The sequence below is a fragment of the Balearica regulorum genome, chromosome 27 (assembly GCF_011004875.1).
Source record: "Balearica regulorum gibbericeps isolate bBalReg1 chromosome 27, bBalReg1.pri, whole genome shotgun sequence".
Taxonomy (NCBI): Eukaryota; Metazoa; Chordata; class Aves; order Gruiformes; family Gruidae; genus Balearica; species Balearica regulorum.
In genome coordinates this window covers 3,921,474-3,935,896 of record NC_046210.1, presented here as the reverse complement: position 1 = coordinate 3,935,896, position 14,423 = coordinate 3,921,474, and the positions used below count along the sequence as shown (strand labels likewise).

The following is a 14,423-nucleotide window of genomic DNA, read 5'->3' as shown; positions in this document are numbered from 1 at the left end:
TTGGCTCTCTTCCCCTGGCCAGACCTAGATACTGTGGGGAAGGCAGCAGGACTCAGAGCAGCCTTTAAACAAACCCCGATCCGTGTTTTAATTCAGGAGATGACTCAGCAGAGGCAAGAGCCTATTTTTATCTTCTTCCCAAGCTTTCCGTGTCAAGCTGAAATTTTATATTAATCCTTTCAGCGCTAGCCCCAAAATAACGTCGCCTTCTAACTGCGAACCCATTCATACCTGAGGACCTGTGACCTCCGGGAACCCTTCTGCCAAAAAATCAACCCCCGGCACTTCCCTGCTCAGGAGGGCACATTTTGGCTGCAGTCAGCAAAGCAAACACTGCATCCAGGAAGCCGAATAGCGGCATCTGACCACGAGTTTTGTTCAAAGGAACCGCACGGTTCTCCTGTGTTTATAGACATGAGAAAATTGCCCTTGAACCTGCGGTGCCGGAGGCTGTTAGACCGGGGCGTCACATGCTTGGCGATAAAGAGAGCCAAGTGATGGTCTGATCCTGCTCCCGCAGGATCCTGCTGCACGAGAAACTTCCCCCTGGAAATTCAGCTGTGGAAAAAACTGTGTTACAAGATGGAAATTAAAATATATATTGGCTGAAGAACGTATTCATGTGCTTTAAGAAATTTGGGGAAAAGATTCAAGGCATCCTCAGTGTATAACCCCTAAAGCCGATTTTTAATTTCTTTTGCAGCTGTGCCAGGAAATAGAACAGCAGCAGTTCAGTCCTTTTGTGGAGTCTCTGGGCTTACGTGCAGCAGGGAATGAGACTGGTCCCGCCCGGCAGCGGTTTGGCAGGAGGCGGCTCTGCTCTGCCGAGCCAGCAGCGGGTCTTGCTGCTGCCGGAGCAGTTGGGCTGCGAGAACGGGTATCTGTGGGGTGGCCACAGGCTTTTCTGGGAACTTGTAACATCCCAGCTTCGCCCCACGGAGATTGAACCTGGGATGGGACTCTCCAAGGTTGAGCAGAAAGTTGGATTTTATGCAATATTGACCATTTCAAACCTCGGACTTGCTGAGCCACAGGTTTCTGCTCCAGTTTGGAAGCAGGCAGGTGCCTTGGTTTGGCTATGGAGCCTGGGCTGCAGCTCTGGTTCTGCAACGCCCTCAGCCCTCTCCTCCATCCCAGCGCTCCTCTTAAGTCCTGGTGCAAGGGAAGAGGAAGGGAGGGGAGGTCTGGGTAAGCAGTAGATCTTACTTCTTTTGCTGTTTAAAGTTTCCCCCGTGCTTTTAGGAGACCTCTGGATTGGCAGGGGAAGGGGGAGCATTTAACCCTTCCCTGCCCAGCGGCTGCGTGCTCAGAGGCAGAGAAGCTGCAGCAGGAAAGATGTAGGGAGAAAGGATGGGGAAACCCACCCGCTTGCCCTGAGCATCTTCCGAACCCCAAAGATAAGGTGGGCAAAGGGAGTGAAGACAGAAGTCTGAGCATCCCTCTGACACAGAGGGGAAACTGAGGCACCAAGGGACTGGGTGGCTTTCCCAGGGAAGGGGCTGCGGTGCAGTGGAGAATCTGTTTTCATGAAGTTCATGGCCTGGACTGCCTGCGAGACCTTTTCCTCCCTCTTTTAAAGAGGAACCTCTCATTTATGAGAAAAATAATTTGTTTATTCAGAGGGGGGAAGGTCAAAGTTATCGGGCAGCTTCAGATCCCTCCCAGGCACAAAAACAGGCGTGAGGCAGCAAAAAGCTGAGGGTGAAACTGAATGCTGATGTTCAAAAATAATATTTATATAGGCACGTACGCCATCACCTCCCTGGGGCGTGCTGAGGATCACAGTTAAAAGGAAGATGCTCTGGAAGGGGAGAGTAGAGCCTCCTTCACCCCCAGTCTTAAAGACGGACGATGAGCAAACAGGCACCACGTTGTACAGGACGTGAATATTTCACAGACCTGAACCGTCGGGCGCCGCAGGGGCAGCCAGCTCGTGCGAGGCTAACCACTAACCGTACCGGATGAGACCAGGCTTCCCTCGACGGCCGTTTGTTATGGCTGTCCTCTGTGGGCGGTTTGGGCTCAAATCTCCCTTCTCCCGGTGGCTAGGGAGCGGGAGGCGAGCTGCTGTCCTGCTCAAACCCTTGCACTCATTTTATTTTCCACTTGCAACAGAGCTGAGGAAGCACGGGGTGGGGGGGAATTCAGTATCCCGAAACTGCACTGGATCCCCTTTTCTTCTTGATGTGCTTAATTTCCCCCCGATGCTTCTGTTGCGGTGCAGCCTGCCCAGCTCCTGGGGGGCTCCTGGTTCAGAGGGAGCTGCGGGGACGAGCAGGCAGCGGGCGATAAGGACTGGGTGCCGGCTGGGAGGTCTGTCTGTGGGTGATAAACACCCCCCCTCCTCGCCTGTGACCAGAGCCTGCCCTGCAAATCAGCCTTAAATGGAAACGGTCGGGCATGCCAGCACGGCCAGGGTGGAAATTCTTGCTCGGCGGGTGAATGACGTATCTGCTGGGGCGTCCCTTCCCTCCGGACGGGCTGGGGAGTGGGAGAGGGCGAGCATCGCCGACCTCCCTCGGTAGCTTAAATACCCACGGGCCGGGCATAAAGCCGTCTTTGTTTGGAGCCGTGTAAAAATATTATCTCTGTGGTTTGACAGCACAGATAACTCCGTTAATCCAGTTTTATAAATGGGGGGATTGAGACGGATGGAGAAGGCACCGTGGCTTCGTAACGAGTGTTTGGCAGGAGGAGGATGGGGTCTCGGGGTCTGGGTGCTGAGATGTGTCTCAGGGCCCAGTATAAACTATGGGGCAAACTGGGAAGCTGCACTTCTGTGTCACCCTCATCCCACACCCAGCTTCCTCCCATCCGAGTTTGTGCCCGGCAGTTCCCTAAAGAACGTCAGGTTGATTTTTCAGAGAGAGGATGGACCGTCTCCTTCCGCATCCCACTGAATGTGCACAGAATATGCAAATGCTGTGGACTAGCATTTATTCTGACCTAACTGAAAAATTAGTTGTTCTCTGAGGACCCAAATGACTTCAGCTGAAGTCAGTGGTATCTAGAGCACAGAACACATGGTTTTGGTTAAACAAAAGGCCCTGCATACTTTTGGGGCTTGTAATAGAAGTACCCACCCAGGAAACAACCAGGAATTCTTCCCCTCCTTTGAAACACGCTTCAGCTTCGTTATTTTTGGCATAGACAGGCCCTAACTTCTGCAAGGAGCAAACCAGGTTTCCATCGCTCAGCACGGCTGGGCGCACAAGCGCTCGCTCTGCCACGAGTGCGGTCACCGAAGGGAAGATGCTTCCCAAATCTCCCACATCTCGAGTGGGTTAGCTACGGCTCTGCTGATCCCGTTGGACCCGAGGAGCCTCGCTGCCTTCCTCCGCGTCCCGGGGCTGACGATGATGGTGGTGAGCTGGTCAGCAGCCCCGTTGGCACCCAGATTTTCAATGCGCTGAGCCCTTTCTCCTGGCGAGTAGCTTTTTCCCTGTCTGAGCCCTGCCACGCACTTTCAGGCTCTCACCTGCGGTTGCCTCTTCCTTGGGCCGTGCTCAGAAAAGCATCAGTCACTCACAAGTTATTCATCCGTAGCCTCCGGTGAGTCACCGCATTTCTGTGGGAGGGAGCTCGAAGCCTTGGGCTGTTGAATCCCTCTAACACACACCAGGATTTGTTAGCCTAGGAAAAGATTAACGAGTCGCTGTGCCCCTGCCTCCGTTTAGTTTTGTCGGAGTATTTTTTCTTATACGCTATCCAGATAACCTGACTGCAGAAGAGCTGGTTGTGTAACAAACAGCAGAAAGTCCAAAGGTTTAACTTATTTCATTTTTTTTTCCTTTCAGCTCAAGTTCCCCCCCCCATAAAAAAAAGCACAAACCAACAACCAAACCCGAGGTGGAATTTCCCCGCTTTCCAGCTCAGAGGCGAAAAGATGACTGTTTTGCAAGACAGGCGAGCGCTTTGGCAGAGCCGTGCTGTGCCCTTGCACCTTGTGCAGCCGTGGCCGCCCTGGGAGCCCTGGCAGTGGCCGGATTTCTCACCAGAGCGTATTTGTGTAACCCCCTTTTCCCTGGGAAACAAAAACCCGTGGCTTTGCTCGCTTGAGGTGGCTGCTGCGTGATGGGGGAAAAAAATGCAAGCCAGAGAATCAAGAATACCCAGGGAGAAATAGTCCTGATGGCTCCTATTTGATTTGGGAGCTTCGAAAGCAATTTTGGCACAGAGGGGAGAAAAAAAAAAAAAAAAAAAAAAAAGAAAAAGGGAAAATAAGACGCGCTAAAACTTAAAAGTGCTGTGAAAGGCGAGTCCAGCCTCCCTGGCACACCGGCCTGTCACCAAACCGCAGGCTGAAACCCTGGTGCGGTTTCTCGGCGGTGGCAGGAGCACGAGCAGGTTTGGCAGAGCAGGCTGCTTGTGATATGGGCCAGCCCTCGTCCTCGTCGTCACCTTCCTCTTCCTCCTCCCCCGCCCAGCTGGGTATATAAGCGCGCTGCGCTCCGCGGGCCATAGATTGCTCCATTCGCTGCGCCTGGAGCCGCTCGTCCCGTCTTAGCAAAGCCGTGCCCGGGCCTGTACCGGGCCGTGCCCAGGGCCGTGCCCATCCCCGAGCCGTGCCCGGTGTCGCGGCCGCCGCGTCCCGCTCCGCTCCGTCCCGCTCCGCTTCCCCCCCCCCCCCCCGCGCAAGATGCGCTCGGCGCTGCGCGGTGCGCCCCGACGGCGCTGCCTCCCGCTGCTGCTGCTGCTGCTGGTGAGTGCGGTGCGTGGGGCCGCGCACCGGTCGTGGGGAGCCCGGGGAGGTCCCGGGGGGGGTCCGGGGACCCCCGTCGGTGCTGCCCGGTGCTGCCGCAGCATGCCCGGGCTTGCCGCGCCGTTGAGGGGCATGGTCCGCCGGGCTGGGCGAGGGTCCTGCGGGGAGGGGGGACGGGGGTGAGGTGGGGAGGGGGCAGCGGGGGTGTTTGGGGGCTGCCCTGGGCTGGGGGTGCGGGTTCAGTCTGGGGGGGGGTGGGTGTGTGTGAATGGGGGGCGCCGCTGGGTGTAGGGGGAGCAGGGGGCTTACCTGGGCAGAGTGGGGGGGCTTACCTAGGGAGAGCAGGCGATTGGGGGGTGTCCCCTTTACCAGTGATTATGGGGGGGATCGGGGGGCGGGGGGTCATATGTGCCCGAGGCAGTGGGGGGAAGCCGGGGCTCTAGTGGGGCTCACCTGGTCCATGGGCTTGGGGGGGGGGGCTGAGGCTATAGGGGGGCTCACGTGGCACAGGGGCTATGGGGAGAGCTGAGGCTATAGGGGGGCTCACCTCAGCAGGTGTGGGTTGGGGGGTTCACCCGGGGCAGGGCCCGTGGGAGGGAGGGGAGGAGGGCTATGGGGGCTCACCTGGGCGGGTTTGCGGGGCACGGGGTGGGGGGGTGTAGGGCTGAGGCTGTGGGGCAGGGTGGAAGCGGCAGCGTGGAGGTGGGCCGGGAAGGCTGATCTCAGCTCTCCTGGGCGTGGGGCAGCGGGCAAGTGCGCAAGTGCTCGGCTGGGTGGCTGTGCTCGTGGGGTGAGGGCCGTGGGGCTGGAGTCTTGCCCTATGGCGCTGCCCGTGCCAGAGGGGATTTCCGCTCCCTTCGCTTCCAAGCCTTGCTTGCCATTCAGCGTCGGGATCGCGTGGCAGTGCCGCGGGATGTTTGAAAGCAGCAGGGTCGGATGCGGGCAGCTCTGGGCTGCCTGGTGCAGGAATGCTGCCTCTCTAACTTGCCCAAAGGATGTCCAAACCCTTAGCGCCGCTGGCTTTTAGGGCAGAAAATCCCACCTGCGCGTATCATATTTCCCCGTGGATTGGGCGTTGCTGTAGAGCTCGGAAATACCTAAAGGCTCACCTCACCTAAAGTCAGGGGGATCCTGCTCTCAGTTTTATCTCGGGGATCCTGCTCTGAGTTTTATCCCGGGGCTGGCCTGTGATCCCTGCCACGAGGGAGTCCGGGGAGCCATGATCCCGGGACACGTGGTCGCTGCTCCCATGCTGGAATTGCTGTCGCTGAAATCAGCACTGCCCATAAGAGGCTTTAAAAGAGAACAGGCTTCTCCTCCAGTTCCTTCCCTATATTGTTTATGAGAGTTTATTTAGACTTGCCTGATAAAGCCGAGCCTTACTAAACCCATCACCTAACAGCATGCTTTTAACAGCCTCTTGCATTACTTTTTTTCCTTCCCTTTTTAATAAAAGGGGAGGGGGAACCGATCAGGACTGATGACGTCTCACGTGATAATCGTACGATATTGTGGCTGCAGTTCCTTCCTCTGCTCACCAATGCTTGTTGCGTCACACCTGGACCTGGGCCACTGGCTCCCGAGGAGGAATGCCACTGGGTCTCTGTGTTTGTGGTCGCTCAAATTCCATCTGCAGAAAGTCTTGGGGGGAAAACCCCGCATTCGTCAGACCTGTGCCCTCGGAACAGAGGCACGTCAGGTGTCTGCCAGGCATCTCTTTTATCCCTCATCCTTAACGCTGTTGACTAAGAGTCTCTCTTCCGACAATCCAGGGCTGCGTATTAATGCTGCACAGATGTTCATTGATGGTCAGGAGTTCAGCGGAGGGTCTGCCTTCTGCTCTAGGGTCCAGCTCCTGCCTTGGGGATGGAAGAAGGGAAAGTTCAAAGCTTAATGCTTCCCAGAGCTCTTTTCCAGACCTGATCACCCAGGAGGCAGAGGCTTCTAAGCTGGTGAGGGTATTGGGGATTCCTGTGCCTGGTAATTCCTCTGCCTTGAGGCAACGTTGCTTTCTTGGGATGTTTACTGTGGGTGAAAACTACTCTTGAATGCCATTGTGCCTCACCCACGGCTCCCAGCCTGGTTTCTCCCCGTGCTTTGCAAGACAGATAGGTTAGTCAGGGATGGCAGCCCTCGCCTGCCAAGGGCTCTGGGGTGGGATGATGGACTTGAACTGCACTTGCTGGGACAGGTGGTGTGCGCTGATAACCTTATCGTGCACTTGTGCAAGCTCTGCTGGGTGGCTGTTTCATGAAAAGCAATGAAATCCTGCGCCTAAGGGGCCTTTCAGAACAGAGATGTTGTTGCTGTGATTACGTGGCCCGGCAGAGTTTGAATGGGGAAGAAAGGCTTTTTTTTTTTTTATCCCCCCCCGTGGGGACAGTGAGGCGGTGGGACAGGTTGTCCAGTCTCAGTCTCTGAAGACTTTCAAGACCAGAGTGGGTAAAGGCCTGAGAGCTGCTTGTGGCTGGGAGGTTAAAGGGAGACTTCTCTCCTAAGTGGGATAGAAAAGCACTTTATAAACTTGCAAACTCTCCCAGCTGGAGAAAGCAGCAGCAGGACCTGCCGAGCCAGAAGCCATTGGAGGGATGTGGGTTTGATTCCTCCAAGTCAAGGTGTAGAGATGGTCCCGTTCCCGGGCTGGCTGGGGCTTGGGGGGTTCTGTGCCATGGGGGGGGGGGATTGCCCTCTCCGTGGCTTGGCTGGTCTCAGCAGTGTTGTTTGTGGATCTGCATCACCCTCTGCAGCCTTGTGATCGTCAGACCTGCTGCAGCCGGTTTCAGCACTCACACCCTTCCTTGTACAGGCATGGGAAATGTCCGGAGAGGAGGGGGGGATTGGCTCTGTAGATGGCCGGGCTGGCCCAGGGGACAGCCGGACGCCTTGTGTCTCTATTGTTTCAGCCTTTCAAGGCAGCTTCTGACTCACAGAAGAAATATTTGCTCTAAGAGGCAGGTTTTGTGCTTGGCATTCAGGAGACGAAGGGGAAAGTGCCTCCGCCAGACTGTCACTGCCGTGCGGCACACGGCATGGCCGAGCATCGTCCCTCCCTGTAACGCTGGGCTGGGGGCAGGGGCAGGCTTATATCCGCTTACATCGTCTGCCCCGTGCTGGCTGAGATGCCGAGGGCATCGTCCCCCTTGGGGACAGGGGGTGCTGCTCGGAGCCCAGATGCCCCCCAGACCCTGATGGGGCGAGCGGCCGTTCCTATCGAGTATCACCCCTGCAGCCGGAGTGACCCGGTACAGAAAGAGCTGAGCCAGCAGAAAGGTGTGCCGGTGGGTGAGCTGGCGGAAACCCGGCCGTTGGCTTCCCGATCCACAGCAAGATAACGGGGATAATGCGGAAACGCTGGAGGCCGTGCTGTCCCCTGGGAACCCAGAGCAGCCCGGGTGTTTTTTGTGGGCACCGGAGTCACATCAGTCTTGGCTCAGGACCAGTTTCCTCCCCACAAACGCCCTCCCTGTTCCTCTTCCCTACCCTTCCATTTTCTTCAGTGCTGTTGGTTCACGCGCCCAGAAATTGGGGAAGGAAAGGGGGCCTGATGTTATCCTAAGGAAGCATTAGTGAGCTTTTGCCTTGCTGATAACCTGGCACGCCAGGAATCCCTCTGCAAACCTGCTCCTTATGCTTTGGCGAGGAAATAACCACCCCGGCACGGGGAAAGGGCCCTTCACCTGCATCAAGGGGAGGTTTGGCCACCAGGTCCAGCGGCTCTGAGCCATCCCAGAGCTCCTCTCCTGCTTCATGTGAACGCACCGGGCAGAGCAGCTCTTGCCCTTCTTTCTTCCTTTGCCCCATGGACTTGGTGTGGTTTTGAACCCAGGTTTTTCTGTATTTTTTAACAGGAGGCTACTTTATGCACAGCAGCAGTACTGGATGGGAGGGACAGGTTCGATCCCTTGGACTCGAGCAGCGGAGGGGACGAGTTTTACCAAGTCCAAGACAGAAATCTCTATTGCAAGAAGTGCCCTGCAGGTAAGACGGTCTCAAACGTCACAGCACGTGCAGCCCCGTCGTGGTTCTGCCTGCAGAGCCGGCGCATCCTCGCTCCTTGCGAGGAGGCAGTGGGTGCTCTTGGGTCACCCTTGCTCTGCTGTCCTGAGATCTAAGGACTCATTATGGGAATGTTTTCCTTTTGATCGTTCCTAATTTGACTCTTAACTGCACTGACAGCAGAATTAATTCCCTCTCTGCAAAGATGTCTCCGTCCTGTGCTGTATGTTCACAGATACACCTTTTCTTTCTCCTTCACCCCTTCTTGCAGGCACCTACGTTGCAGAGCACTGTAAAGAACAATATGGCTCCAGCAAGTGTTTGCCATGTAAAGAAGACGAATACATCAAATACCCAAATGACTTTTCCAAGTGCCTTGGCTGCCAGATGTGTAGGGAAGGTATGAGCTGGTGTGTAAGAGCGATGCTGGCTGATAGCACGGGCTGGGTTCAGCTGACCAGAGACCTCTCTATTTAAGAGCACGGTCACCTGCAGCGTCCCCAAAGAGTGGCTCAGGCTGCAGGGAGCAGGCTGGCTCTGGAATTGGTGTGGCGGCTTGTGCCAGACCTACGTCTCCATTCAATGCAGCATCCCTTGTGCAAAGCTTGGACGCGAGAACTCCAGCCAGCCAGGACCAGGAGGATTGGGCTCATGGCAGCATCGTAGGCTGCTGGTGAGCTTTGGCGTGAGAATTGCTCTTCTCTTGGGCACAGTGAGGTGTGGGGCAGGAAAGGGTAATGCTGGAACTCAACAGCAGAGAGTGACTTGGTCTTCCCCAGGCTTTCAGGTCAGCTCGGGTCGTTAGCCCCGTTAACGAAGGAAGCGGGTGGAGGAGCATGGTGCGGTGGGGCTTGGGGTAGAGCTGTCTCTCCTCTCGTCCACAGATCAGGTGGAGCTGAGTCCCTGCCGAGCCGTCAGCAACACGCAGTGCGTCTGCAAGAACGGCACCTTCTGCTCCCCGGACCACCCCTGCGAGATGTGCCAGAAGTGCCGGACCCGGTGAGCTGGGGGACACGGCGGGTCCCGCCGGGATCTCTGCGGGGAGCCCCAGCCGCTAAGCCTGCCCTGTCTCCCCCCTTTCCCAGGTGTCCCGCGGGTGAAGTGGAGCTGGCTCCGTGCACGCCGCACAGCGATCTCCAGTGCGGTCCTCCCACCAGCACCTTCTCCAGCCTCACTGGTAAGTGGGGGCTGCTGGAGGAGGGGAGACGGGCTGAGGGATGGAGGTGTGAGCTGCTGCTGAGGAGACCAGGAGCAGCTCCCCACACACCCTGTCTTACCCACTTTAGGAGGCATGATCGTGGGCATCGTGGTGGGAGTCATGGCCTGCCTGGCTGTGCTTTTCATGTTTCTCTGGGTGTGCTGCTGCCGTTCCCGAGGTGAGCACCGGGTGCAGGGGACCCCAGAGTGCTCACCCTGGCCGGGGGACTCTGCGAGGGTGTGGGCTGGGTGGGAAGATGGTCCTGTTTGGAGGAAGAGAGATGACAGCACAGTTTTCATTTTCCAGGAGACGAGAGAGACCTGAGCAGGAAGTCCTGCGGCGTGGTGGTGAGTTGCTGGGATGGTGGCGGGGGGTAGTGGCTCTGTTTGCGGGGCTGGGGTGAGGTCCCCCCTCTGCTCCCACTTTGCCTACAGCTCCTGGGAAGGCTGGAGGAGCAGGGGGACGAGTCTCATCCCTGCAGGGACGTGGTAGAGCTGGGCCAAGCAGAGGGGGGGGTCTCTGGTAGTTCTCTGCTGGGTGTGGGGTGTGTGCAGCCCCCTCCCCAGTGCTGTTACCGCTTCCCTGGCAGAGGTGCCGGCACATCCAGCATCCTCGGTGGGGACTCCGGGTTAAAAGGAGGGCTGTGCTGTACCGGGACCCCTTCAAGCTCAAGATGAGCAAGCGAGCCATGCCCTCGAAACCCTGGCAGGGTGGATGCGGCTGCGGTAGATGGCATCCCTGAGGGGCCGGTGTGAGGGACCACCTGACTCGGCTGGTTTGTGCTTCTCTCCTGCCACAGGACTACCTGCTGCGGCAGCTGATGAGGTACCAGAGGGCAGACCAGGGGACGCAGGACAACAACCACAACGAGCAGGTGTCCCAGCATCAGCTGCTCCCCAGGGAATCGAGTTCGGTGACTCCCAGCGCTCCGGGGTTGGAGGTACATGAGCGTGACCCTCTGCTTCATCGTGCTCGGCAGAGGTCTGACGCTTTCCTCTGCCTTCACCAAGCTGATCAGCCTGGGGGGCTTCCAGGGCTGGACCACAGTTTCTGCACGGAGATGGCGAGGGGTCTCTTGTCCTTGTTCTGGGTTCAGGACTGCAAAAATCTGCTCATCGCAGTTGGCTGCAAGTCCTCTGCAGATTTAATGCTGATGCTGAGCAGACAGCTCTTCTCTCCGTGGCCAGGACGATGAGGCAGCTCTCCCCTGCTCATGGCCTGCTGTTCATCCCAAAGCTGGGAAACGATGGGTGTCCTGGGGGGCTGCGGCGATCTTCTGCCCCAACGGCCCCTGGAGAGAGGGAGGGGGTCTCCAACCCCCTTGTTAATGGGGCTTGGGGACAGCGTTTGTGTTGGGGTTCGGTGGGTGCTATAGGACATTGTCTTTCCAGATGACGGTGCCGACAACCTCGTGTCCCAGTGCTAAATGCAGGAATCTGGTTCCAGCACAAGGAAAAGACCCCTCGGCCGGTAAGTGCTGGTGCCCAGGGGATGTGCCGGGGGGACAGGGAGGTGGTGAGCCTGCGGGATGAGCTTTCTGGGCAAAATCCTTTCTGACCCAGCTGTCCATGCTCTCCCCCTGTTCTGAGCTTTTCCCTTCCTCCCCCTCTAGTTTTGCGACGCTCTTTTGAGATCTTTGCCCAAGAAGTGCCCTACAAGGACTGGAAGAGATATGGCCGAGCCCTTGATCTGCTGGAGAATGACATTGTCTTCGCGGAGATGAACGACAAGCATTGGCAGGAGCCCTTGTACCAGATGCTCAGTATGTGGCAGAACAGACAAGGGTTGAACGCCTCTGTGAACACACTGCTGGGGACCCTGCATGAGATCAATCTCGGAGGGATTGCAGAGGACATCGCCTACAAGCTGGTCCAGCGGGGATATTTCAAATATGAAGCGAGCTGAGGAGCGGGGCTGGCCCTGAATCTCCTTCCTTCAAATTAAAGCCATGAATACCTCTAAGAACAGTTGAGTTTTATCTTTTTATAGCTCTCCTGTGGCTCTTCTCTTCTTGAAGCCATTGTACAGTTCAGCTGAGCCCGGAGGAGTTGATCCTCTCGTGAAGTACAAACTTTGTGGTCCTCTCTGCTGAAGCTACGGGCTCGATGTTGGTGCTTCCTTATGAAACCCAAGCTGGTGCCTTGGATTCACCAGGTCAATGCAAAGAGCCTAAAACTACTGCAAGCTGCCTCTGGGACTGTCTCACTTGGAAGCACTGGTACTATACGGACATCATCAGGATCAGTGCAGAGAAGGGCCTCTGTGGGTTGTAGGCATCCCTGTGGTTTTTAACTGGATTGTCCTTTTTTGGAGGGGTTCCTGGCGTCATGCAATGGCTTCTGCTTGTAGAACATCTCTAAGGTGGCCAGAAAGCTTGATACTGTATGCTTGGTGGGCAAGCATTAACTGGGTTCTTGGGTTACTTTCTCAAAGCTGTTGACTGAATTGTATTTTAGCTGATAGTGGTTCTGCTTGCTGTTAGGAATCAGTTTGAAACTGGATGTTGAGGGGAGAGTGGGAATGATTTACTTGCTCTGTGATCACTGGGGTTGCCTAAAAGGGTCAGTGCAGGGAGCAAGTGAGCTCCTCCTCGGAGCAGGCTGGGGAACGTGGGCAGCAAACTACTGGTGTGCCAGCAACCTCCTTCTCCATCCCTTTGGCCAAGTCGTTTAGTTCCCGGTCCCTTGGCCATGGCGGGGGCTTTGCTGTCCTTGTCTGTGTCCAGCCAGCATGGAGAGATGAATACACTGAGGTCCGAGCGTGGCTGTGGGTACCCACCATCCATCCTCCAGCTGGATGGGTTGCTCCTCAAACACTTTGCCCCTTGCTCTGGCTCTCGCACGTAGCTCAGGGACAACTCGGCTGGAAAAACTACTGCGTTACTTGAGCTGGCTCCATGTGCTGCCACCCTGGTACAGCCCAGCCCACCAGGACCTTCCCCGGCGCGGTGGGAGTGTGCAAGGGGCATCGCCAGCCCCTCTCTGCAGCGCGGAGGTCCCTGTGCTGCAGAGCACCCGTCCCTCCTGCTGCCACCCCTTCTCCCCGCTCCTCATCAACACTTAAAAAACTCTTGTATATGAAACACAAGCAGAAAGTTTGTATTTATGTATTTATTTAGTAATCGTGTACATATATTAACTTAAAAGCTAATATAAAAATAATACTGTTTTTTACTATGCATGACTATGTTTTTGTACAGAGCTCTGGCCCAGCCAGTTTGCTATTTCCAGTTTTTACATGTCTCTTTATGAAGGAATAAACTTTTAAAAAATCCTCCTGATTTCTCTTTTTTTTTTTTTTTTTTCCCCCCTTGCTCTGCCATAACGCTGGCGATGGTCTGTTCAAAGTTTCAGTGGGCACCAAAGGAGCTGGACCAAATGCTCAGCAGCTGCTCCGCGTGGCGCTGAGGACCCAGCCCATGGCACTAGTGCTCTGCCACGTCGGCATCTTGCCGGGAACGGTCCCCACCAGCGATGCTTCTGCCAGGGAAAGTCCTCAGCAGCAAACCTGGGCTCTGCCTTTACACCTACGCCGGGAGTCCCGTGCTCTTTAGTCCCCTGCAAAAGTAAGAGGCTGAAACCTCAGTCCCCGGAGCGTGCAGGGGCTGGGACCCCAGGGCCAAGCGATGCTGCTGAGCCCCCATGATCGAGCTGCTGGGGGTGGGGGGGGCTGCAGTGCTCCCCGCTCCGGCTACACCCAGCCAGGGCTCTGTGTGTTGCAATAGCTGTGTTGCAAATCCATGCAGTGCTTAGTGAGAAAAGGGCTCTGCTCGCCCCAGGAAGCCTCCTCGAGCTGCCCGCCAGCCTTTGCACTGCCGTTGGGTTTTATCCGTAACGCAGGGCTGGGGCAAGTGCTAAAAGCAGGAGCTGTCGGTGACCTGGCAGGAGGCTTCACGCCCGAGGGCCTGTCTTGGGCAGCCCCCGCACGCCCCCCCCAAGCATGCACACCTGGGCAGAGAGCTCCTGCAGAGCCAGGCACATGCAGGATTTAGTGCTGGGACACGGGGGCTTGGGTCCTGGCCTGGGGAAGGCAAACGGGACTCAGAAGCAGCGGCGAGCGCCCGGATTCAAAAAGGGAAAGAAACTTGTCGTCCTACCTGCTCGCTGGTGATGCAAAGTGTGAAAACACAGAGTGTAACTTCGCTGGAAGCTGCGACCTCGCTCCTGCATCCATGGCCAAGGATGAGCGTGTGAAACGAGTGACTCCAAGGTGTTCTACCGAGGCCAGCCGGGAAGAGGAGCTCCCGAGAGCATCCTTGCCGGGAGCATCCCTACGGATTCGCTCCAGCAGCAGCCTCTGCCACGGACGGGCTCAGAGGAGCTTTCCCCTTCCCGGCTGGGGAGGGTGAGCAGAGGTTTGGGTCTCTCCCTGCCTGACAGTCCTGTAAACCCCCTGGGACAGGCAGCTCTGCCCCAGCCCTGCGCTGCCTTCTCCTGCCACGTACCCGCTGGGTTTGTGCGCCTGCAAGGACACGGGTGGGACACGCAAAGTTAGTCCGACGGTGAAGCCACCTCTCAGCGTACAGGG

General features: G+C 56.7%; 1 protein-coding gene and 1 long non-coding RNA gene across 3 annotated transcripts; one reads left to right on the top strand and one right to left on the bottom strand.

Annotated features, from left to right (window-relative positions):
* Positions 1 to 599: 599 nt before the first annotated feature.
* On the bottom strand, positions 600 to 5,514 carry LOC142598348 (uncharacterized). Its single transcript, XR_012832610.1, has 3 exons — positions 5,327 to 5,514; positions 4,730 to 4,860; positions 600 to 3,633 (listed from the first exon to the last, which is right to left on the bottom strand). It is a non-coding gene; the product is annotated as an uncharacterized LOC142598348 (long non-coding RNA).
* On the top strand, positions 4,450 to 13,169 carry LOC104632616 (tumor necrosis factor receptor superfamily member 10B). Of its 2 annotated transcripts, none has more exons than XM_075736688.1 (11): positions 4,450 to 4,702; positions 8,554 to 8,680; positions 8,970 to 9,098; positions 9,583 to 9,697; positions 9,784 to 9,875; positions 9,985 to 10,074; positions 10,203 to 10,243; positions 10,696 to 10,836; positions 11,288 to 11,366; positions 11,509 to 11,792; positions 11,886 to 13,169. In XM_075736688.1, exons 1-11 carry the CDS (start codon positions 4,640 to 4,642, stop codon positions 11,931 to 11,933), a joined length of 1,209 nt encoding a protein of 402 aa, XP_075592803.1. In that variant the 5' UTR covers positions 4,450 to 4,639; the 3' UTR covers positions 11,934 to 13,169. The 2 variants fall into 2 exon arrangements, with proteins under 2 accessions (XP_075592803.1, XP_075592802.1); XM_075736687.1 differs by having other exon boundaries at positions 4,451 to 4,702; positions 8,551 to 8,680.
* Positions 13,170 to 14,423: the final 1,254 nt, after the last annotated feature.